We start from the raw sequence: 26,134 nt of genomic DNA, 5'->3' as shown, positions 1-26,134 counted from the left end.
TCATAGAATCTTTTGGTCATTTTCCATTTCAGTAACCATTAGGAACTTAAGTACAATTAAGGCTGTGAACTTCTGACATCTTCCAAGTGGTTGGGCATCTCTGCTTGGAAAATTTTGGCAAAGTGTTCATGAAACATTTCTAACACAAGAACACTCGCACTCATGTAAGATGAAAGCTTCAGAAGAGCTGCCACCTGACAGCTCTATGCAAGTGAGTCTCCCAAAAGATATGCTGAGGAGTGAGCTGAGCAATAAAAGAAGGCCAACTAATAACGCTGACGAAACCTTTAGACAGCATCTTTTTCTATGACAATAGCTTATGAGTAAGGTCAGCAAGCCAAAGAAGGTAAAAAGCACTGTGTCATGGCATTTTTCAACTTGCCTGCAATAAGAGTACCTAAATCAATAAACTAAATGGGTCTGTTTTTAAAACTCAACACTATCATTTCTAAGGAAAATGTATCCGGCTTTTAATTTGTAAATTAACACAATGAGTTCATAGAGCACTTTACAAAAATTTTTGCATTGTAGGGTCTCTAAGTTGGAATATTCCTATTTGTAGTCTTTGGAAAAAAAAACCCTCCATTTCAAAGATGAGAAAACTAACCACATGAAAGGTTAAGTGACTTGTCCAAGATTATAGTATAGATATAATAAAAGAGCTTAAGTTATGTAAAAAAATCACAACAGCAACAAGTGATGTGGATTCGATTTTAGGACAGTGTCATACAGAATTTTCTAAATGCATTTTGACTGTTTGATCCCAGTTAAGGAAAACCAGAAATATTTTGTGGTTATCCTCCCTCCCTTAGATGGAGGAGGAAAAAACCCCTCTAATTTAAACCGACCGTATAGTACTGGTTTGGGTTTTGAATATAGTCTCTTCTTCAGTCATTTTCAGTCCTAGTAGAATAAAAATTCCTCTTTAAAGATCAGTATTTCAGGTCCTAATGATTATTTTTATATCTAAATAATCATTTACTTAAAATAAACAGCTTTGTAGCAAAATGCACCGAGTTGGGTTTTAGAACTCATAATTATAAAGGATCCAGTATTTATAAACTTTGCACACTGTCTATAGGCTTGTATGACAATGGAGTATCTTGGGGAGTCTGCAGACTCTCCCAGGAAAACTTGACCAAAGTTTAAGAGTAAGTTCCAGCTGTCTGAAATGGTAACAATTACAGCTGTACTGGGAGGGAGAAAGATTTACTGAATGCTTTTCAGTATGTCTTAAATCCACAGAACCATCACAAAATTTAGACTGACTCCACAGTTCTTGCTTAGTTAAAATAACATACAGTACTATATGGAAATTTAAAAATTATTACATTAGGGAGAAAGTACTGTCAGAGGAGCTCACGTTTACCGTTCATAGGACTTAAAGTTGGCTGAAAACTCAGGTGCTTGAGAGCTGACAAGATTTCTACAATTCCTTTTTATATTTCCTTCAGCACCTGTTGAAGGAGACAACCTGCTCATATTTTTCACTACAGCTGTTTGCTGATATAAAACTTGTTCCTTTCTCCTAAATGGTTACCTGCAAAAGAAAATATTCACTCTTCTCTTGTGACTTACAGTCAACTGCTAGATAATGTACTCTCTGCTGATTCCTGATTCCACAAAAGTTTAAGCAGGTTCTGGTTAGGCTGTTCATTCAGTCATTCAATTACACATTCATTCAACCAACCAACCAGCATTTACAGAGCATCCACTGTGTGTTGAATTGTTATCTTAAATGGAACCAAAGCAACAACAAAAAGTTTTAAAGAATTACTAGAACTTTTATTTTTCCTTAGTTTTATTAAAAAAATAAATATGTCATAAAGCTTTTTTTTCCTTTATGGAGAAAAAAAAGAACAAGTTTCATAAAATCAAATAAGCAATGACAAGGTATCTTAACTTGAAAAAGATTGGGAATCACTGGTTTACAAGTTAGAATTGAATGAAAGAACAACGGTAACGGCCACAGTTGGCTGTCTCATGCCAATGGCAGCAAACGAGATCGACGAGGGCAAAATAAATAACATGTGGAAGCCCTGATAAGTGCTTGAACACACTGATTCACTGAGACGTCAGGATAGATATATCTTGCTTTAAACAACACAGAAGTTCCTGAAAAGTTCTGTGTAAATGAAATAACCACAAACATACTAGAAGAGCTTGGTATCTGAGGAAATTCTGTGGTGAATTCTTTTGCGGACAGCCACTTCCACTTTTGTAAATCCGGGTATCTGCTTTGCTTAAGGCGAAGTACACCTAGCTGCTACCTGTCTGAACGAAGGCATCAGCATATTCACCTAACATTGCTCCAACTGGGCCAGGGGTACAATTTCCAAGTTTGTGTTTCTGTTAAGTAAGTAGTGTAAAATACAGAGCCAGCCAGGGAACCCAGCTGCAGCTGGGAAAGCAGGCACAGGAATGGGATTACCACTTGAACAGGATTTCCCAGTCAACAAATACTTTTGAAAGTCTACTTGTGCAAAGCACAGTAATAAACCTTATCAATTCGGTTTCAGATGGACTTCCTTTCCCTAAAACCTTCCGTGAGGGCCTAGGTCTGGAACCCTGAAATAAAGTAATACTTCTAATCCTCGAGACTGGCTTTTACCAAATGAGCTGCCCAACTCCTTCAAACTGGAGTGGATGGCCATGGAAGAGACTGAGTTTCCCAAGGCTGAAGTTGAACAACACGAGAATCACATTTCATGTAACTAGTTAGTGAAAAATTTTGCTGGTGACAAAAATTTTTCAAATGGTTCCTTCTTTTTTTTTACTTCCTCTAAAGAGAACTGGGAATTTTCAGGCAAACTCTGCAGATCAAAGTCATTGATGCTCTCTGGTTGGGTGATACATTTCAGTCCTGCTGACAGAAATAAAAATGTCTTTCCACCCACCAGCATTTCATGGCCTTATCCTACACCACAGCAAGGGGGCTTCAGACAGGGAACAAGTGTGGCAGGGCCAGCTCCAGTCAGTTTTATCATCGTCATAGATCGAATCCTCGCTCTGCTCACAGCTTCCATTTCATTTGGCCAAACTTCTCCCAGGCCTAAGTCACATTTAATTAGTTAGGCTGTTCAGTTTATTTCTTGAAAATGCTTCTAATAACACTGCTGCCTATATGTACATGTGTGAATGAAAAGAGTATGCAATCTGTAGTCTTTTCCACACTGAGTACACTAACAACAATTAGTAAATAATTAAAGAATATCTGGTCATTTTAAAACGCATATTTGTTAAAAAAATTTCATTTTCTAGCACTTAAAAAAATGGGCCTTAAAAGTGCTCTATTAATGTCCAATGCTGTTCCTGACTCTGTCCCACCTATCCAAAACCTGCTACGAATGCTGGATTGAGTTCATATCAAATAATTTAGCAGTACCAAGATTTTTCAAATGGAAACAGTGTTACTGACTTCCTCATATTGGATAACAAAATAAGGGTAACTCTGGTCATCATTAAAAATGACAAAAATCTGAGGCTCAAAGAAATTATCCACACAAGAGTCATACAGGTCACTGGTGACACTGCCGGGATTGACGGGAGGGGGCCTCCTCATGCCGTGACTGCCCATCGTGTATCTGCCAGTTAGCACTTTGGCCAGAAACATGAAATGGACTCCTTTGGAGGACTTTTTAGAAAAGTTGTGCGAGTAGCTTGCCTTCTTTGCAAAATAGCTGCCTTGTCCAAACATTGTAGCATGCTTTCCACAGACTCGGGGGTCAAAGTTGTGCTTGCAGATTCCATCTACCACATCCTGGGACGTTCCATGAAATAAATGTCTCTCATTTATTATTCTGTCACGGCCAAACATTTTCCTGTTCATATATTCCTTTTTCCTAATGCAAAGAGTGGATGGGAATTCAGAAGAGGGAAGGTATAGATCATTTTAACAGGCAGGAGGTAGTCATAAACTTCTCTTTATGGTTTCAATGGGGAGGAAATGTTAAAGCAACCACCATGGGCAAAATGCCATCAAAGATCATACTGAAAGTTTAAATCTATCTTTTCCTCTGCAGACGAGAAAAGCCCTTTTCCTTTTCTCCTCCACCAACTGTTCACTTGCTTTCTCTTTCATTTCAAATCTAGTTTTCACATCTTACCTTCTCAGCAGGCCTTCCTTGTCTAATTCCACCAACCTGAGTGTCTCTTAAGTCTGAGATTCCTCAAACCCACATGTATTCCTTCTGTACTACGTTAGTTTGTTGACTTGAGAGGCAGCATAGTAAAGTGATTAAGAGCAAGACCTCTGGTGCTGGACTGCCTGGGTTCAAACTCCAGCACCATTAACTTATGAGCTGTATGACCTATGCTAAGTTACCAAACTTTTCTATGACTTAGTCTCCTCTCCGTAAAATGTAGACAGCAATAATCCTACTTATAGGTCTGTTATGAGGATATGTGAGTTATATGAGAAAAATACAAACCCACTAAGTTCCAGGCAAGTCTTTACTATTATGTTCTGCATTTGTCATTAGCTACATTAAGAAAAGCTCTCTTGAACTTTATTTATACTGTTGACTCACCTTTTATATTTCTCCCAGAGAAACTGGTTTTGGACTCTTAATATTTGCAAAATTCTATATTTAAACTCAGGCACAGTCTTATGAAAAAGATTATAAATTATTCGATAACTTTTGTCCTCTGCAGAAACAGGCACTTGGATGAAGTCCTGAGATGGATGCATATAAACCCAAGTTTCAGGGTAAAAGTTTGCTGAGGTGACCCCATCTGGGCAGATGATTTGTGATGATGAGGTTGCTTCAAGAGCTGGGGGAGCCTGTGTGGGAACACCACCAAGTGTCCTAGGAGAGAGTGGAAGGAACGTCAAGGTAAGACACTCAGAAATAAGTACAACTCACATTTTAGTGCTCTATAGCAGTATCTAATATAATTTGTATAGCTTAAATGCTTGTTTAAAACATATAGAAAAAGCTATCTGTTAAAGAAAAAAGTCTTAGAGCAAACACTGCCTGTACACAGATAACCTATTATTAGCTTCCTCCTGGCCACTTCCTTGTGGAGAAAACTCTGGAATGTACTACTGCAATGCAAGCAAGCAGAGCCATTTATAAATATCTTTAATTTTTGAATCCTGGACTCCGCTTTTGCCTATATGGTTAAAGAAACTTTGTTTCAAGGGAGCAACAATAATTTATCTGCATTCTTCAAACTTTGCTATACTAAGCAGAAAATACATCATTACTAAAGGTTGTGTGGGCTGGGGGGAGCAGAGTGAGGGTGAGACAAAGTGAGGGAGGCAGGAAAGAGGGAGCTTACAGGGAGAAGATATAGAATATTCAAAGTAAAAAAGCTTATGCTTTAATTTTTGTCTAAAAACAAAAATCATGGAGCAGGCACTGAAAGCTGACATTTGGCATTTGCTTCATTTTTTGTATCACATACAATAACAAAACCATCAATACTATTCCAATTTCAGTCTTAGGTGTGCTTAAGATGGACCTAACTACTTTAAGCTCCAGACACCAGAATGCATATGGTTGGACCTTTAAATCCAGGTCAGTTGCTGTGAAGGAGAGTTTAGATAAGCAGCAGCTTGGATCAGTTACTTACTCCTTCCTGGTTAAATGCTTAAACTTAAATCATATTTCTTGGCCACTTTCAAAACAGAGCAAAAGGAAAGAAGCAGAGAGAAAGGAAACCCTGACCCTAGACCCAGATTCAGGGCCAGGGGACTGTAACAGTCACCCGCATACAGTGGTCACAAGGAAGCAGGAAGTCTGCCAAATGGATTAGGAAACTGAAATTTTCCAAACAGCTTGGTGACACAGAGGTACAACTGTGGGTGAACAGGCATCTAATCTCCAAGAGCATATCTTACCATCACCCTCCTCACAATCGCAGTCACCTGATACTAAGCACATACTACGGACCAGGTATTTTACACACAGGATCACTAATTGTCATAACAACCTTGCAAGATGGCTTGGTTATCCCCACTTTTCAAATACAGAAACCGCTAGCACAGCTAGCAAAGAAAGGAGACAGGATATGAATCCAGGCCTATCTAGATAGTTTCTAAGCACATACTCGTTTCATTTCCATATACTTCACAATTCGTGTGCGTGTGTGTATCCCCCCCCCCCCCCCCCCCCCCCCCGCCCAGGGCTTGAAAGGGATGGATATCAGGACTGCAACTCAGGTTTGCCTGACTCGGGCTACAAGACCACCACTAACACCGGCACCACTTCACAGTTTTGATTTTTAAGAGAGAGCTTGATAAGAAACTAAAAGCTATGGAGGCACAAGTGCCTTCTCTAACCCCCACCCCCTTCAAGTAGCCGTGCCTATGATTTATCCTGTTTCAAATCCCTCTGTGAGACAGAGACGGAGCTCTGGGTGCACCCGGGGCTTACAGAATCTACCAGGTGCTTTTACGTTCAGCAGCAGATTTAATTTTATTTATTTATTTATTTTTCCCCAAAGCCCCAGTAGATAGTTGTATGTCGTAGTTGCACATCCTTCTAGTTGCTGTATGTGGGACGCGGCCCCAGCATGGCCGGAGAAGCGGTACGTCGGTGCACGCCCGGGATCCGAACCCCGGGCCGCCAGCAGCGGAGTGCACGCACTCAACCGCCAAGCCACGGGGCCGGCCCCAGCAGCAGATTTAAAGGGGTGCTGGTTTCTCCAACCTTCATGACAGAAGGCACAACGGTCCTCGTCCTCTGGAGCATTTTCACAAAACCCTGACAGATTCCTCCAGAGCCTTCGCTCACCAGCACACTTCTCTGAAGAGAGGCCCCGCTGCTTTAATCAGATTCTGAAAGGTCTGTAGCTCTTTAAAGCCATCACTATTCTGGAGGAATGGCAGGAAACAGAATATAAGCTCCTTATCTTAGCTGTTCCCTGTATCCCTGCTCTGCAAAGACGGTCAGTCACAGGCTACCAGGTTTTCCAGTATTCTCAGGGGTTGAAGTTACCAACAGAGGTTTCTGGGTTGAGGGAGGAAGGTGACATTCTCCCAAGCACTCTGCCCAAAATAGGTTTTCGGCTGTCGCAGCTGTACTGAATACCCGGCACTGACAACAGAAGAAACTCTGCTCCTTTCCTTTCTGATATCACTCCTGCCTAAAAACTAGTTTCATAAAATGAAAGCTTCAAATGTATCCTTTCCTTTTTCAGGGAGATGGGGTCTATTATTTACTCATACATGCTTGAAGATGAGCCTGTGTAAATAAATCCTACTCATTCTAAGATATTAAATTAGATTTTATATATGTGGTCAGCATCCATTCCCATCCATAGATACTTACTTTTAACAAGCCAACATCCTAATTGGGCTAAAACATAAAAATGCATATAGACATCTGTCTGACGGACTTCTACATTCTATTGCCATAAGTTAAAAATATATATTCCAAGCACAGTCATCTTCTGAGAATACTGAGTTTGTATTCAGCTCATGGGTATTCCAATGACATACTGCGTGCTTCCCGGTGCTGGAGCAGCCTTCTTTAAGAGAGGCCAAGTTGAGGATATGGAGCTTGTACTCAAGGACCTCTGAAGAACGGATCTTCAGAATCCAAGGTCACCTGTTATCACTTGCCTTCCCTCCCCTTTTCAATTGAAAGACATTTCCTAACTCAACTTCAGTAACGCAGTAAAAATTAATTCATTTTATCCTTTTTGGGGAGGAGTCAAAGAAATTCTATCAGGCCTTCTCATGACCATGAGGTGACTGCACGGGACAGATATCCTTTCTGCTGAAACGAACTCCCAAACCTCTACATCTGAGATGTGTTTTCTTGTGCAGCCTCAGCTCAAGTATTCTAGGATTATTAAAGAATGAGCTCCTTTTTATCAGCCTCATTAAAAAGCAGCAAGCACAAGGGAAAAAATTTTTTTGGTAACTGGGAGGTGATGGATGTTAACTAAACTTATTGTGGTCATTTTGCAATATATATATATACGTCAAGTCATTATGCTGCACACCTTAAACTTATTGTGTTGTGTGTCAATTATGTGTCAATAAAACTGGAAGGGAAAAAAGGCAGCAGGGAAACTCTCATTTAAAAAGAGCCAAATTTACAGGCAATTCATGAATTAAGTCAGCAACCGCCCTCCTCCACTCTAGTATTCCCAATTCTTAGGCATCTCTGATTCCCTGATAATTGCGGCCTTTTTGACACCTATGTTTTTCTTTGACCCTTTGCATTTACTAATACTTCAAAAGAAAACTTTCTTCCTGGCTAAGATCACAGTCTCTCTGGAATCTACTTCTGAGATCTGTTTTTTGGAACAAAGCTCCCTCCTCTTTCTCCCCAGTGCCTCTCAGCCCCAGACTCTAGGGTGGACAGGAACTGAAGGGCTGCATTTACCCATTCCACGCTGGTGAACCTGCTGCTTCTCTGCTCTTTTCTCATTCAAGTGTCTGCATAACTCTTTGATTTGCTAAGCTATTACTTTATACCTGATTATCACTGTTCCAGACAAGACTAAAACAGGAAATTTTAAGAAGAAAAGGGAAGAGAGACTAGAGTGACTCTTGTAAGCCCACGTTATCAAGAGTAAGGCCACACTTGTGGCCTTAACTCTACTACTGCTTCCATTATTCTTGATAGTTCACACTTTTACAAAACAAGCCTAAGTTTAAAAAAGGGGACGGAGGGGGTATTCCATAATTACTTGTCTTAGGATGGAAACAAATGAATTTTCACCCTTCTGTAAACTCCCTCCACAATGCAGCCCTCGAATGAGCATCCTTACTCTCACATAGAAGCTACATCTCGCTTGGCTGGCTCAGCATGCCAAGCTGCTGGGCTCACTAATGAGTTCTGCCGTCTCACTGGGAGGACAACATGTTCCTAACTACTGGACGCCGCCACTGTCTCCAGCTGTGCTAGCGAAATCACAGAAATGGCATTTTGATTAGTTTCTAATAAAAAAAAAACCCCACAAGGTAAAAACTTTCACACTTAGACTAGGAAAAAGGCATGCATTTATCCCAAGCCAATATGTATTTCTAAAATCTGTCTTATGACAAACTGCTTTTGGATACTGAGCATTTTAGAGATTTTTATTTGTTTGTATTTTGTTTCTAATGTTCCCTTTGCAATCTCAGAATTAGAATCATTAAGATTTTGTCATAATGATCTGGGAAAAACACAGTTTGGGCTTGAGATAAAAAACTACAGATAAGAATATAAAAGCAGCATCTTGACCTCAAAGATCAGCAGAAGAGACCAACCAATATTACTCGAGACCTCCCAAGTTCACGAAACCAAGTAAACCTAGTATCACTTTAAAAATCAGTCTCCAAATAGGGTAAATCTGACTAGAGTATAGAATGATTTCTCTGGAGATGCTAACTTCCAAAGGTGGCCATGCTAATGGAAACGTGCCCTACCTTCTGGCATCTATGGAGATGTGCCAATGGGCTATCTAGAGAGGGAAAGAAGAAACGGCACTTGGGAAAATGGAGGAAGAGCTCACTGACAATTCAGAAGGATGAGTTCAGTCTCAACCTAAAAGTTATGACAGGTAATTTCAGTGAGTATTACAGGAAGATGGGCCTTACTCAGCAAATGAGAATGCAAATTATTTGAAAAGGTGAACTCTTCCCATACAAATTCACTCGAGGGAGAAGCACAGAGAACACTACCTTGAAGGACTCTCCCTACTTGTCCTGGCAGTTTACCTAGGCTGGGAAATAGTCCCATAACGTGGAAGGGTATCATCAGAAAAATTCAGTCTTCCATGAAGGAGGCAAAAACAAATTCTGTCTCTTTCCAGATATAATTACTTTTAGCTGTAGAAAAATGTTAACTGCTTTTCAGTTCAAAAAATCCAATAGGATACTCATTCTTTTACTGTTGGGTTAATTGTATCTTATCTGAACTCTATGTTTTTAATTAATTTTTTTTATTGAAGCAACACTAGTGTATAACATTATATAAATTTCAGGTGTACATCATTATATTTGACTTCTGTAAACACTACATCATGTTCCCCACCAAAAGTCTAGTTTCCATCCATCACTGTGCACATGCATCCCTTTACCTCTTTCGCCCTCCTCCCTCCCCGTGTGATAACCACCAATCTGTTCTCCACATCTATGTGTATGTCTGTTTATCTTCCACATGAGTGAAATCATACAGTATATGTCTTTCTCCTTTTGACTTATTTTGCTTAGCATAATACCCTCAAGGTCCATCCATGTTGTTGCAATTGGCAAGATTTCATCTTTTTTATGGCTGAGTAGTATTCCATTGTATTATATACCACATCTCCTTTATCCATTCATCTGATGCAGGGCACTTAGGTTGCTTCCAGGTCTTCAAAAATTAAACCCAAAGAATAACACAGAACTTCACATTCTAGAGGTAATAACCAAGTTAGTCTCTTAATTTAAAATCTTTTTCTCTTTGGCATTCAGTTGTACATTTACATAAAATGAGAGTAAAGATGAGACTTTCCACTGAACACTCACTGTAAATATGGAAGCAGTATGAAACAGGAGCGGAAGAGGGGTCTCCTTTTTATTTCTCTTCTGAAGAATGAGTTGTGGAGGATGTAGTGGTTGTTCCACATCATAAATCGGACCTCCTTCAGACCCCGAGAGTTGGCTTCTTCAATCAATCGAATAACAGACTATGGAGTAGAAAACAGAAGGTAAAGAAAACAAAAAAGCAAGTTAAAAAAAGCAAGTTAATAAACAATCAACTATTAAATATGAAAAATGTTAATGTAACTAAAGGCAAAAATAGTTAACCCTGCTGTTAACATCAGAAGCGTTTCAAAAAAGTACAGTGAGTCAAATTAATTCCCTTCATACATACAAATTTTTTGTGGGGGGCAAATATGTAGAATAGAAAGATGCTCCCTGTTCAGAAGAGCACAGATTTCTACCTTATGAAACATGTGAGGCCCAGACAACTACTCTACCCTATTTTAAGGTCTTAACAATGTCCTAGAGATTTTTTTGTTTATATTTAAGGGAATTTTCAGAAGAGGATTAGAGATGGTAGTGTATAGAGTTCAAATAAACCAGTTAAGTACCAAACCCAAGAAACTTCTCAGAGGAAAAACAAAAGGACAGCCACGTACTCTGAGAATATATTTTAAACAGCCTCTTATTCTCTTCGGAAGGTATTAGATACTAGTGATTACTTAAAAAAAGAGTCAGAAATTTTAATTCAATATTGTGTTTTATAGCAATTAACATATTAGGTCATTTTCTTTTGCTATTGCCTTAAAAAAGAATAAGTCGGTTCTCCCTTTCTGTAATGCCACAAATGAATTTAATCAAACTGAAGAAGTCAGATCTTTGGGATGTGAAATAAAGCTCTAAAGTCCATTTCAGGGTGTTTAAACTTGACTCACAATTCTCATTCAGAGGCAAAGTAAACCATCATTATTTTAAAACCTTACTTTTTAATTGATGAGCTTATTCTTACCATCTCAGACTAAGGATGCATGTGTACATATGATATAATTTTAAATGACTGATTTCCCTGACCACAGCTCAATAAACATTTTCAAGTATTTCTTCCAGGGGCTTAAGAGTGACTGTTTCCCACTAGACTTCTGAAATGCTAAGTGTAACACATGATCCAACCACCATGAGTCCAGGAGCCAGATATAGCCAAAAGTTACACTAGTGCATTAAAATTACTCCAGGTGGCACTGAGTCTGAGTCCTTACCACTGTAAATACTTGGTCTCTATAGTATAAGATACTGGGGAAAGCATTTTATTGCTCTGATAATAGTGGGATTCTATTTATGGATTCCAGGAGATTAATGGAATGAAATGAAAATGAAATACATTTTCACAAAAATCAGGAAAGAAAAGTGCTACTTATATCAACAAGACTCATTTTACATCCGTAAGCTCTTTGATTTGTAGTTCTGTCCAGTCATTGTTGGAAAGGAAGAACAAAAGAACAGTGAAAGATAAAAAAAATTTACATGTACGTTTTGGAAAAAGAACCTGTAAGTACCTCAGGATACTCTCTCCATCCAAAGTGATCCCTACAGAAGAATTTCCAGACTGTGTGGTAAATAGAGTTGATATTGCTAGAAGGTGGTGTGGAAAGCCTTCGTAGTTGGTCAAATTCAGTTGTTTCATATACGTTCATGGCATTCAAATCTGCCCAAAATTCTTGTCCTCTAAAAGACCCAAGAAAAAACAAACTGTTAATATTAATACATTCAATTTTTAAAATGTGTCTGATTTGGAGTAAAAGGACGTTACTGGTTGTTTCCCCATTTCCTACATGCCTTTTCTTAACAAGACCAAGATTTCTAGGCCGTGGAGTTACAGGAGGATTGATTCAATCCCATGGCATCACTGCCCTAAACCAATCGACATAATTCCACCCTTGCCACCACAGTGGGATGAGCCAAACGCTGGTCAGTCAGTCTTAGGATGATGACGCTGACATAGAAAGCAGACAGAGAAACAAACGAAACTTCTCTTTAGGCTTGTCTTTTTTCAGAGCCGTCAATTTACCTAAGCCAATACAGGCGTACACCATATAGGCTGATGAAAGGCAGGAAAAAAGAAAAGAAGGGAAAAATAAAATGACCCCACATGAGGCCAGTACTGCTAATCTACCCAACATCAACATTATCTTTTACCCTGTGGGTGGAAAAAAGTTGGCAAAACATGAAGAGAAAAATAGTTTGGACTGTTATCAACTTTAGCTATGAGAACATTTGTGTGATTTTGCTATCTGGTCTGCTGCTGCTGAATCAGCACTTTACAAACACCTCAATACTAGTGTGGGGAAAAATCCCACTATATGAATCAGAATCATTTAAGAAAATTTATAAAGCGTGGTCCAATTAAAGTATTTGTTTTTCTTTTTTTTTTGGTGAGCAAAATTGTTGCTGAGCTAACATCTGTGCCCATCTTCCTCTATTTTGTATGTGGGATGCTGCTACAGCATGGCTTGATGAGTGGCGTGTAGGTCCGCCCCTGGGATCCAAACCTGTGAACCCCGGGCCGCTGAAGTGGAGTGCAAGAATTTAACCACTATGCCACCAGGCTGGCCCCCGTATTTCTTTTTTAACAGAACTTCATTGAGTGCTTGAAACATTTGAACCATTATTTTTAAGTAACTGGCAAAATACTCATTGTATTCTTCTTTTTGTGTATGTTTCAAAATTTCCCTAAGAAAACATAAAAAATAAAATATATCAATACAACATTATAGATATGAGCAGAGTCACTAAGTTTCCAAATACATTCCTTCATACTTTCCAGCACAGATTTCTAAATGGACGTCTATAACACACAGGATACTCCAGATCCAGCAGCACTCAGAATGACTGGTTCATGTGAAATCCAAGTCTTTGGATAGATATTCCCAATAATTAACTTATTTCCTTCCCGTAAATTAGGATTTTGAAAAGGGTATTAACTTGGCATATGGGTTTTGTTGGTTAGTGCAACACCTTACAAACTATGCTGTTGGAACACTTGTTACAAGGACTCTTAATAGATATTCTGTGCAAAAAGCATTCTGTGGTCAAATGTTTGAAAAAACTTCGTTATACAAAGTTAAACAATTACTGCAGCCACTCCTCAGTCCCTTTAATATGGTAAGGTAGATATTTAAATACCATGATCAGTGCTATAAAGCATCCTTCCAAACCTATGACAATGCTCTCCCTTTTCTCCATGAATACCCATTAACCTCTCTCAATAAACACCCCTGGCAGATGTCAGGGAAAGAAAATCTATTTTCCACCCTCCATCCCAACATTCATAATCTGTGAATCAGGTTTCATCTGAAAAAACTCAAGTCATATACCCAATTGATGGTGTCATGAAGCACATAACTTGTAAAAAGCAGTATGTTTCTTTAAAAATTCCTAAAGAGTTTCCAAAAACCCTAATTTCTTGCTTAGAAAGAGTACTAACTAGTAGGATGTGGTCTTAAAAGGAACATACAATTTTAATTAAGTGTGAAATGGGAACAAGACAATAAAATGTAGTTTAAAAATCACATTTGGACACTGCTTTGTTTAAAATGATATATGGTAAACAGGATTATTTAATCCAAAAGGAAAAAATGTTTCTGAGAAATTCTTAAAGGAAAGAAAAACACTGAAAACTGGAACTCCTATACCTAAATTACTTCACATCGAGTTGCTTTAAACAATTTTCACTTAATTTTAGGAAAATCTGATGTTATCGTTGACTGGAAAGATACTAACCTCTTTCTCCCTCTTAAGATCATTTTCAGTTTCTAAACAGATTTTCCCACTTTAAGTTTGTTTCCCAGTAACTATTTCCAATTATGAGTTAAGAAATCCTCAGTATTTTCTTTGAGGAGTTCTTAGAACAGTAGTCATTGTTAACATGCATTATATAATATAAACAGCCAATACTTTTTGCTGTTAAAATATCAGATTTTATTCTGGACATCACTCTAGCAATTTCTGTTTAAGCCTGTATTATTAAAACTTTATAGATAATGATTTGCATAAGAAAGACATCTAAAACTGCAGCTTTTGACACATTCTCTGTGCATTTCAGTCCTTTGGGCATTATGAAATTTCTATAACAAATCCTAATTTACTACAATCAACTGTTCTTTCCATTGATGTATCAAAGTACTGTTTTAGCTCTATTTGATTTTCAATATGCTTTTCTAGACTTGACAGAGACAAAACAACAAATTTGAAAACCATTAAATTATCCTTTTATAAGATTAATTTTACCACCTGCTTTCTCTTAAACAGGGAATGCTTAAAAATCCATAGCCAAGAGGTTTTTTTCTCCTCAATCTGCATCAGTATAAAATGCATGCAATACGATGCCAAATGTTCAACATCCACCAATCTTCTTTATCAAACTATTGTTTCCTATCATCAGAAAGCAGTTATGAGCCACGTATGTGTGATGATGGTGATGGTGGGCTGTATTAGGCGATCCGCAAAGAATTAAACAGATGTAGTCCCTGGCTTCCAGAGGCTTCAGGAGAGAAGTAACTCATCAGTGTAACCTAAACTCATCAGTGGCAAGCATATTTGGGGAATGGGAGGACAGGGAAGTCATGCAGCATTACGGGAGGGGAGTTGGTTACTGGCATCCAGGAATGGATAAAGGTCAGGAAAAGTAAGTGGCTTTACTCTATCAATCCAAGATAGCTTTCTGTAAGAGAAAGATTTTTAGGAACAGTTTAAATAATAGGAAATATTACAAGTAAAGGGCTGTGTGGAAGAACAAGAAAAATATAGTTCTTCAAGCACTTTGCTTTTTGGAAGAAGGGTGGGGACAGAGGGGGACAGGAGCAGTGCAGACAGTGGGAAAAGGAAACCTTCTCAACAGGGGTACACAGAGACAAGAAATTGCGAACCAGGGCATAACAGGCAATGTGAGAGGCGTCAGGCCACGAGCTGAGGAGATAAACCCAGGGTCTCAGAGCCTTAAATAAGGGTAGGAATTTAGAGTATTAAAGGGACCATGATAAAGTGTCGAAGAAGTAAATACAGGATATGTGAAAACTGAGCAAGAGAGACAGTGCTAGAGATTTGGGCGGAGGGTTTTGGCTCAATACATCACATGGCTAAATCAATCAGTATTGAATTACTCGATATATAACTCTATCATGATGATTCAGGAGAAAAAACCTTGTGAACAGATTACTGATTTTTGCTATAAAGAGAAGAAGGAACTTGAACTGATGAAATATTAACAGTTCTGTTTCCATATGCTTCACCAAGAAAGACACCACCACACATACCAGTAAAAGAATCCAGATACAAAACTAATTTAAAATTCTGTAAAAGATACCTAGTCTCATAATTTAGATGCTTTATAACAATGGTTCTCTTCCTACACAACAAATATCTTGCCATACTAATAAAGCCAACGTTTTCCAACATATATTATCAATGCGTAGAGCACCAACACCCACACTAAGACAGAAAGCATGCCCCACACACCATCATTTCTTCTGTGTATATTTCAGATACTAAAAAGAAAGTAAAAAGGACTTACGATGTAAATGATAAACAGAGCTGTCATGAAAACCAAAACCATGAAAGAAACAGTTGCTGAATGAAACATAAATTAGAACATGATCTTTTCGTTAAATAAATGGTTCTTGGGATTATGCATTTGGGAGTTCAGTAAAGAGTGTAACCATTTCAGGCAATCTCTCTATTCATAAGTTGTTTGAAACCAAGACAGAAAAGTGACAATTAAAACAAACAAACAAAAATCTTAAGTAACCACATTGATTAGGCACTGGGCTATGCGTTGGGGATAAGAAGATGAAAAAGACAAAATGCCAGAGTCAGTGGGGAGAGAAAGAGACAAGCAAGCCCTGAGGCACAGCGTGAAATGTGGCACAAAGGTGGTCTGGGAACAAGTCAGAGGCAGAGAGCCTACCTCTGCTGGGAAACGGGTCAGGAAAGGGGGTCAAGAGAGGTGTCCCAGAGTGGATGAACTGAGAGCCAAGTCTGGCCAGCCACCAGGCAGACAATGGCGGGCAGGACACCACACGCAGAGTGACTGACATGCGTAGAAGCTAACCAAGCAAGGCACAAGAGATTCAAGAGCGTGCAGCACATACAGGTCATGTGGGAGGTCAGAGTGTAAGTGTGTGAGGGGATGATAAGAGAGAAGACTGGACTGGATAGGCTGGCTGGGGCTAGATAATGAAGAGCTTTGTATGCTGGGTTAAGAGGTTAAGATTTGATTCTGTGGGCAGTAGGAATCACTGGTGGATTTTCAACAAGGCTCAGACTTGCCTTTTCTAAAGGTCATTGCAACAGTAGTGGTATGGACTGATTTGTTTATTTTTGGTAGAGGAGGGTGGCAGAAGCCCGGGAGGGAAGAGGGGAGACAGGCACTTATTTGCTAAATATTTCTTAACATGTTTGTTTATTATTAATATTTATTATTCTATGCCTAGCCATCTATAGCTAGTGGAACTGCACGAGACAAATGATGACAGAGAACTAAGGAGGCAAAAGTAAGGATGATTTGAGAAGTATTTAAGAATCTAACTGCATGGAGGATGATTACATGTTGGGCTGGAGCGAGTAGAAGAGTCCAGGATGTGTCCCATGTTTCCAATCTGGGTGACTGGATAATGGTGACCCATTAAATGAGACAGGAATTGCAGGAGGCGGAACACATTTAAGTGGGAAGACAATGCAAATAAAATACAGAACTCAGACTTGATCAAAAGTCAATTAAGTATAAAGTTTTCTGGACTCTACTCTGTATAGTTTTAACCAGATGGGTTAGACTTCGGAACCTCGGCTTCCTGCCTGTAAGAGTTAACTGGTTTCTACAAGGATAAACCTGTGACCTCAAACTAATTAACACACATCCTAATCAGCTGGACTAACTAGACACAATTAATAGGTCCTCTTATTTTATTACTACGATATAAAGTGAAAATGTCTCCTAAACTGAGAGTCATAATGATAGAAGGATAAAGATCAAATGCAGTATGAGGAGTATTTAGGTTCTTCTGCTACAGACTTGAGACAGGCATGACAGATGGGGTATGTTTGCTGCTGCTAAAGAAATTTCACAGGCGCACAAAATATAGCTGGCTTTTGATACCTGGCTTTGATGTTTCCAGAACTCACTTAGCAATGCCAGAATATCTGGCAGCTTATATATCCCTTCAAATATGTTACAAGGTGATGAGAATCAAAGCCATGGCATACATAATACCAACATATTTTGTGAAAGCAGTGCAGTTAGACTTCAGAGAACTATGTACTCTAACTTTCATTCTGCTACTAATTCAGATTTTTGCTACGGTTGACTCAAATAAATAGCACAGAGCGATCAGGGCAATAAAAATTATCTATAAATGCTCACACACAAAGCAACATCTTTCAATACTTACCAGAGGTTAACACTCTATACTTAAGTTCTATACTATGACATTGGGTCTTGGTAACAACAGGGTTTTTCCCCCTTTGTATCCAGAAGTAGCTGTAGACACAGACACACCTACAAATCAAAATTGGAAGTTTACATTATTATGCATAGGGCCTTCAGTAGTTATGGGCAGGTAAGAATCAAACATTGATTCTCAATTAAATCTGCCCCTTTCTGAGGAGACCCTGACCTAATCAAAGCAGGGCTGCTGAGGCTTAGATCACTCTGTAAAACAATTAACATCCAACTTAGATCATGGATTTATCTTATGGTTCTAAATACCTCAAAAGATTTTTGGGTAGGTAAAAATATTTCCCACTTTAAGATACAATGAGTTTCTGGGGACCAACTTAAAAAAACAATCACCATAAGGCAAAATTCTGACTATGGCTGCTCCCTTGGTCCCTCCGGGGACACCCTGGACACCGGTGAATGAGAAGGCAGCAAGCTAGTGAGCAGATGCTGTCTGGAATCATGTTCACCTGTGCGCTAAACCCCATGTCTGATTTACAAACTGTTAAGACATCTAACCTGCAGTCTTAACGTTAGAAGTGAACACAGTGAAATAAAAATGAGAGGATAAGAGACAGCAGAAAAAGGAAGGCAGGTAGGTTTCCTAACTGAAAGGATATCCTGTTTTTAAGCTTTTGTAATTCTATATTCTCCAAAAGCATGTGGGGAACTAAACAAACACATAACAGTTTATTCTAAAAAACTTGGTACTAAGACATGGCCATTTGAGTACATCTAAATGTTTCCTAAGCCCCTAAGAAATAATATCATTCCCTGAAGTCACCTCTGCACCATGCAACCACTAAAAGCAAACTGCAACACCCACCTGAGGAAAAGAACCTACTAAAATACCGTTATGTTGGGCTTTTTAAAAGGTTTTTATTACAAAACTACCAGATAAAAGCAAAGAATACAAAAGAACTTTCTAATAAGATGTGGATAAGCATAAAACCTTTCATAAATAAAAATTATACCTATGAGATCAGAAGATCTCTCTGCTGTCTATTTACAGAGGCATGGGATTAAAACTCGGCACCCTGAAAACATGAGAAATGTCACACAGCCTTAACTTTTATTCAAGTTCAGTCACACGTCCTGAGACTCCTAGAAGGTAACTTAAGTGAGACATACTTCTCGACCAAGGCCTGAGGAGGAAGTGAAACAGTTTCCACAAAAACAGATGGGACAGAAAGTACACAAGAGATTAGAGAAATGTGTATCACGCCTTACACTACCTTAAATTACGCAGTTACTGCTTTTTACGATGAGTCAATGTTCCCTTTGTTAAGTGAAATATTTTAAAAACTGAGGTTTCTATTTTAAGTCAAAGTAGACAATAAATAATGTCTGCCATGTACTCAAGGCACAAATACTGATGAATTCAATTCTGTGGATATAGAATTTGACAGCATTTAGAGGGCTGAAATATATTTGTTTACAAAACTTTTCTACATAATTATAAAATCAGTTGTATGTAAATGATAAAGTTGCTTAAAAATAATTGTTTTCAAATAACCTCAAACAATTCAGAACTCATTTACACATAAACGTAATACTAATTATAAATAATTATCATAAAATATATCCTCTAATAACCCCCAATAAGACACAGTCTATTAGCTTAACTTATTTCTGGATCAACTTCTAAAATTACAAACAACTCCTTTAAAAAGCTTTTACTCAGAATTTTCTCAATTTAGCCTTCTGTTTTTCCCCAATTAGTACAGATAAACTAACTGATAAATTAACAAATTAAAAATATACTCACTGGTGTCTTATTATGAGAACCCAGAGGTGAGTAAGCAGCTCTCAGCACTAGAGATTTGAATGTCTACCAACTAACTATATGGAGAATTCATCACTCTGAGAGTTTAAGCAAATTTCTGGGAAAAAAGATTTCCTATAGAAAACACATTAGGAGAGAATTTTTTTATTGTCTAGGCTGTGTAAACTATGACCACAAAACCTTTCAAAAGGGTCTTCAGTCAGTAACTTTTTCTAGGGGAGAGGGCTTCTACAAAGCCAAGTTTCTCTGATAGATTCAATTCTATCAATTAGTTAAGACAGTCTAAATTATTTTTTAGTAACAAATTAATTGTAGAACACTTTCCACAATGCTTCTGATGTGTGCAGTATGTGGACAATCCAAACATCAGAGAGCAAGTAAGCACAGTTCCTTTTGTTTCACACATTCTACCCCCCATGCAAGGATGTCTTTCTTTTATTACCTTGGAAGGCAAACCTAGTATTTCTCCTGTGCTGCTTTTTTTTTTTTTTTGTGAAGAAGATTAGCCCTGAGCTACCATCTGTTGCCAATCCTCCTCTTTTTAGCTGAGGAAGACTGGCCCTGGGCTAACATCCGTGCCCATCTTCCTCCACTTTACATGTGGGACGCCCCACAGCATGGCTTGATGAGTGGTGTAGGTCCAAGCTCAGGATCCGAACGTGTGAACCCGAGGCCACGGAAGCAGAGCGCGTGAACTTAACCCCTATGCCACCAGGCCGGCCCCCTCTCTTGTGCTTATTTTTATTCTCTCAATGCCTGGAAATGAAAGAGCGAAGCCAGGTGACAGTCAGAAACCAAAGACCAACCGCAGCAGGAAATTATTTAGAGTACTCTGTGCCATTTGCCCTCTTGCCCTGATCAGCTGCAGGAACTGTGAAGATCACAGGGTGCAGCCAGACTCAGCACCACTCCTGCAAGCACAGCCACCCCTGGGCCCTGACCCTGCCCTTCTTCACTGACCGTTCAGAGCTGGTAAAAATTTTGAGCAAAGAGGGTCACTCAAATTCTATGGCTATATGTTAAATGAGAAGGGACAGTTTAAGAAATCTCTTAATCCAAAAAGAAAAAAAAAATTAACGTACAGTCATGTGTCGCTTAACCACAAGGCTACGTTCTGAGAAATGTGTTGTCAGGCGATTTCGTTGCTGTGCAAATATCACCGACTGTACTTAGACGAACCTAGATGGCATAGCCTACTGCACACCTAGGCTCTATGGTACTAATCTTATGGCACCATGGTTTGTACATGCAGTCTGTCATTGACTGAAATGTCGTCATGTGGCACATAACTGTAATAAAGAGAAATTCTTGTAAGTGTGGCCTAAACTAAGCATATTTTCCAATCATTATGAGAAGTGCTATGTTTCAACATAAGACTATTCACAAATCCTTCCTTATGCTCAGAAGCAATAGCACCAAAACAAAGGACATCCATTTGCATAAAGAATACAAATTTCATGAACTCTTTCTCAGACAACTTAGTCATGGGGGATTCTCATACACTCTTTACACAACATTTTGTGGCACACGTACTCTCAAATCACTGGTTTCTCTAGAAGGCGCATGGGAACAGTCACTCTAGTATTCTCACTCTCATAAAAGCTTACCCTTTCATTGTGATGACCATGCAAAGGTTCTTTACTGGTCAAGTGGGTGTTGCCAGTAAGTAAACAGCACACAGCAGAGAAAGATCGAGGAGACAGACACATTTTGTTGTGTGGACGTGGCAAATACAAATCCTTAGTTAACTCCTTTCTATGCTTGCCTTAGCAACAGTAACTGACTAGCAAAGAAAATTGCAAGTTTCACAATTAGAAGTTTATTAATATCATCAACTTCTAAAATTTGAGTTTCTGATCACAGAAATGGTTATATTTAGCACAAGACTGCAATAATACTGTCTTTTGCACGGATCAAATATAAATCTTTACAAACTACAAAGTTGAATAAGTGGAACTTATTTTACATAAAATCCTTTACTTCCAATGATTTCAAAATGTTTTTCAGAACCTACCCCTTATAATTTCAAATTCCTCTATTAACAAGGAATCTATATTAGAAATTCGAGGCTTTCAGTTAATGTGTCAGGGATTGAGCTGGATTAGGTTTAACACTTAGAACAATTTTAAATAGAGGCGAGTCTGTGCAGTTTAATTCCTGGTCCCTAGAAAGCACTGGCATAAATAATCTATAAATATACAAATACTTAGTTTTGTTAAAAAAGTTCCTTCATATCCAAAATATGGCTTGTTTGCTCCTAGAAATGGTGAACTTCAGAAGTATTTTATTCTTTTGTACAGTTTGTGTTTATGGTGTTGCAAACTACAGTTCAACCCAAGATTTTAAGCTATTACCTAACAATTTCAGACCCAAAATGAAACAGAAATGGCTCAACCCTCAGCACTCTGGTGTCTTCCAAAGATACAAAATCACTCACATTCACTTGACTTTAGGTTAAGACTCCCAGATTTATTTTAAAAGAGAAACTCTACTGCTTTCACAAAGGGAGTTTCTTGCAAAACTTACCAGTGTCTAATCTGAACCCGTCATGTAGAAAGTTGTACCAGAATAATCAAGAATCATCACTCAAAATATATTTGTTTTTTCCTTTGCAAAAATGATATACACATGTACTTAAGTTCTCCTTCCACAAAAAGGCAACTGCAACTCACAAACAGGACACTGGTAATTATTAAAGGTTGCCGACCTAGCTTAAGAGGATCTCAGGTCCTAATTTAAACGTGATGAAAATTATTACCATCAGACAAAGGGTTACAGAATCTGGTGGTCTCAAATCAGAGGATAAGAACTAAAAGAAGCCATAGGAAAACAGTCACAACCTCAAATGAGTGGATTTTAGCAGCATTCCTTGAATAGTCAAGTTTTGTATGGGCTACATATTGCTTCACCCTTTAGAAACAGCCCCAAACCCAATATAAAGCTAAAGATCATTGACTAAGATCAGAGATGCACAGACAGAATTTATAAATTTACTTTTGCCTTATGGTAGAATGCAAATCTAGAATCTAGAAATTCTAGTGTAACAAAATAGATTTACAGGGATACAGCAGAGTTAATCAGTCTAGAGTTGCATTTTTTGCAAATCCACATACGCAAAGTCAAGTTTTAAACGTTGAATGGAGTTATACTTACTTTTTTCCCTGTTTATTTACAATAAAGAGTAAAAGCTTTAGAGTCAACTCAATGAGAAAATGAATACATCATGCAATTATTTTTAGGGACTGCCAGATAACCTTATAAGCTATTTCCTCCAAGTGTCTGATTTAAGAGTTATACATCGTCACTTTTTGCAAGGTTCATTTTCATTACCATAAATGCATCAGGAAGAGACTGACCCCAACCTGAAGCCAGGTGACAGCTGCTTCAAAAAGTCTAATCTGCTTACTGACAAAAAACCAGAAAGGGAATAAATAAATGATTGCTATTGATTCCCATGATAGCTCTACACAGACCCAGTAACTTCTCTGGATTAGTACAGACAGAAGCCAATTAGTTTTATTTCATATGTAAATAGCAGCATAAAGAGGTACAAAAAATAATTCACTGGATTGCTTTATCCTAAAGTACAAGGCACACATTTTGCAAGTCACTTCAAACACAGTTCTTGCTTATGGAGCTCTCTCTTTCTCTTATGCAGGAATTTTTAAAATAAATTTAAACTCATCCAGCTGTGTATATTCAAGAAATACCAAAAAGTCACAAGGCATAGTAAGTTTCAGCTGTTCCCCACTCCAGTGTTATCAATAACACATAATGAGTTAGTTCATACATCATCACAGCTGTGCAGGCCAGAACTAACTGGGCTAATTTAACCATTCCAGTAGAGTCAGTCAGGAGCTTGCTCTACTTGAGATAATCCACTCTGCAAGTCTATGGAAAACGACAGCATATGCTCTTTATTATCATTAACATGCAATTCTCCTTGACTTCCTTCACAGAGTTCCTGTGAAGTCTTCTAATGTTACTGTCCCTTGGATAAATTAAAACAAAAACAAACTTCTGAGAGCAATTAGCAGTCAAAATCACTCAAAACTAAGACTATGACAATGGTCTAGGCTTAAGCCAAAGTAAAACACCCTCTTTCATCAATATGCTATAATTCCAAAAGAAGAGAAAAAGAACACTGTCCTCTGAGAAAAATTAAACAAGAAGTCAGGATTTGCAACTTTCTTCTTAACATTCCCCCTTTCAGGAAATTTAGAATTAGAAATAATCACTGGTCATATTTTCACCTACCGATTACCTCCAAAATAAAGTTTGCAGAGTGCCTCTTCTTCATGGGTGATAATAACTAGAAAACTACTCTGGCACACTTTAAAATGAATGTAACGTTCTTAGTTGCTAAAGGGAGATTTGCACATCCTCCACAATTTCAATTATCCACAACAGTATTCCACACAGTGAGGCTCTTTTAAAATTGCTTAGTGCTGCCATTTAGTGTCATTTTCTACTAAGGAAGAGTGCCTAAAGTGTCAGAGACTGTGTTTTCTTAATCGAAAACACAACATTCAATGCTGTTTTCTTAACTGCATATTTGGAATTTGGAAATTCTCCAAGCCCATCCTGTGTTCGAAAGAAGCCTTGGCATCTAAATATGGGGAGTTCATACATATAACTGGTTTCCAGTTGATGCTGGCAATAAACATCCACAGACGGACAAAAGCAGAGTGAGAAAGCAAAGGGGGAATGTATCATAATTTGGAGTGAAGGCAAAATTGGAAAAGAAAAATTAAAATAATTTCATTATATAATGAACCAAATAAGCATTTATTATTATTGAAATCCTCTCTTACAAATGTGTTTCAGTATCTTAGCATCTTAACTAAAGAGTTGGAAGGGATCTGTGAACTTATCCAGCTCAACTTCCTTTCCAATTTCATTCTTGAGAATAAAATGAACACTGCACATCTAATTTGGGTTAACTTAGATGTTATATCCAATATATTTGCAAAACAAAGAATTTTATCTGCACAGTTTGAAACTATGAACTTCTGTCTCTGCTAGAAACCCAGAACTATGAACTTTCCCCAAGTTCCACACAATGAAGTATTATGGATACAGTATATAATAATGATTTACCAAGTCATAAAAACTGCTGAAAACAAGTGGAATAAACAACTGCCATTCATTTTTTCTGTATCTAAAGACTACTGGGTCCGACTTAGACATATACACAGCTGAACACACACTTCCTAGTTATGTGCAATCTGTACAGATAGACCAGCTTTACAAGCCTGACCACAGAGATTAATAGCTTTAGCCAAATAATGTGGTAACCATGTGAACCTGGGCAGCTCCAGCTTGTTTGTGAATCTCTCAGCAAGGCTCAACATGCCGTTATCTCCATCTTGTTGCCAGGAAACACAACATCGCTTTGGAATACAAGGAAAACCAGGTTGCAATGACCAGAGGTCAACTTCCCAAAAGCCTAATTTTTGACACTTAGCTACCTACAATCTTACAACATTTCTTACTGTTGTCCTGGAGAACTTCACTTTACTAGCCATTAACAGTTAATACTTTTTGCTATTTTTATCAGGGTAGGACCACTTACTACCATTAACAATGTAGCAGCAGCAATAGTAATTATAATAATTCACTCATACTTTTCCCCTCAAGTGTCAGACATTAGTTTACTTCATTAAAACTGATTTGGAAATCAAGCACTCACTGCAACTACTTTATAACTGACCCAACAATACATGCTTATGGGCCTACATCTATGTCTGTTCTTCAGCAAAGTAATTTTACCAAAGGATAAAATACCCAACATGCTGCTGACCTAAGAGTGCCTGGATTCTCTGAGATCAAAATACCTGTCTTGCCTTGCTCATGGTAACAGAACGTAACGTGTTGGACAATAATCCTGCTAGTTTCTTCCCAACCAATTCAAACAGGTAGACACTCAATGTACTAAGATGCTGAAGTACTCAGCAGACTACAAATTTGCTTCATTAGAGTGAAGTGGGAGGCCCCTGTTCTGCACAGTTTTGCAATCTGGAGATGGAAGCATTACAGTGGCTTTAAGAGTATATAAAATTAATTACCCTTGACATACCAATTAGAATTGCTAGCTCATGGGCAACAAAGATTTTGGACAATACCCTATTAAAAAGATTTTTAAGATAAAATGGAAAATATTTTTTTCTCTTCCAACGCTGGCTTAAAAAAAAAAGGTAGCTTTATTACAGGATCTAAGAATTTTGCTACCCAAACAGACAGAATCTTGAATGCACTATATTATCAAGACAATACTTTTATGATCTGGAAAACTACATTCTTGATATAATCTTACTTTTATCCCAAAGAGTCTTCTATATAATAACCTTTAAACTTGGGCCTTATTTTGTTTCTCATCTTGTTCCATACGTCTCTTTTGAAACACAAGATGCAAAGTTCTAGTCTGCATGATAATTAGGTTGCTAAAAAG

General features: G+C 38.1%; 1 protein-coding gene across 1 annotated transcript in view; it reads right to left on the bottom strand.

Annotated features, from left to right (window-relative positions):
* Positions 1-1,763: 1,763 nt before the first annotated feature.
* The window catches only part of TIPARP (TCDD inducible poly(ADP-ribose) polymerase), a 45,296-nt gene continuing 20,925 nt past the window's right edge, over positions 1,764-26,134 (bottom strand). Inside the window, exons 5-8 of the mRNA XM_058555622.1 lie at positions 11,965-12,133; positions 10,454-10,614; positions 4,530-4,808; positions 1,764-3,842 (exon numbers count right to left, since the gene is read on the bottom strand). Coding sequence (XP_058411605.1) covers positions 3,395-3,842; positions 4,530-4,808; positions 10,454-10,614; positions 11,965-12,133 — 1,057 coding nt within the window. The 3' untranslated portion in view covers positions 1,764-3,394. The remainder of the gene's footprint in view (positions 3,843-4,529; positions 4,809-10,453; positions 10,615-11,964; positions 12,134-26,134) is intronic.

This window comes from Diceros bicornis, chromosome 15 (genome assembly GCF_020826845.1).
Source record: "Diceros bicornis minor isolate mBicDic1 chromosome 15, mDicBic1.mat.cur, whole genome shotgun sequence".
NCBI lineage: Eukaryota > Metazoa > Chordata > Mammalia > Perissodactyla > Rhinocerotidae > Diceros > Diceros bicornis.
This window is presented reverse-complemented; position numbering and strand designations above follow the sequence as displayed.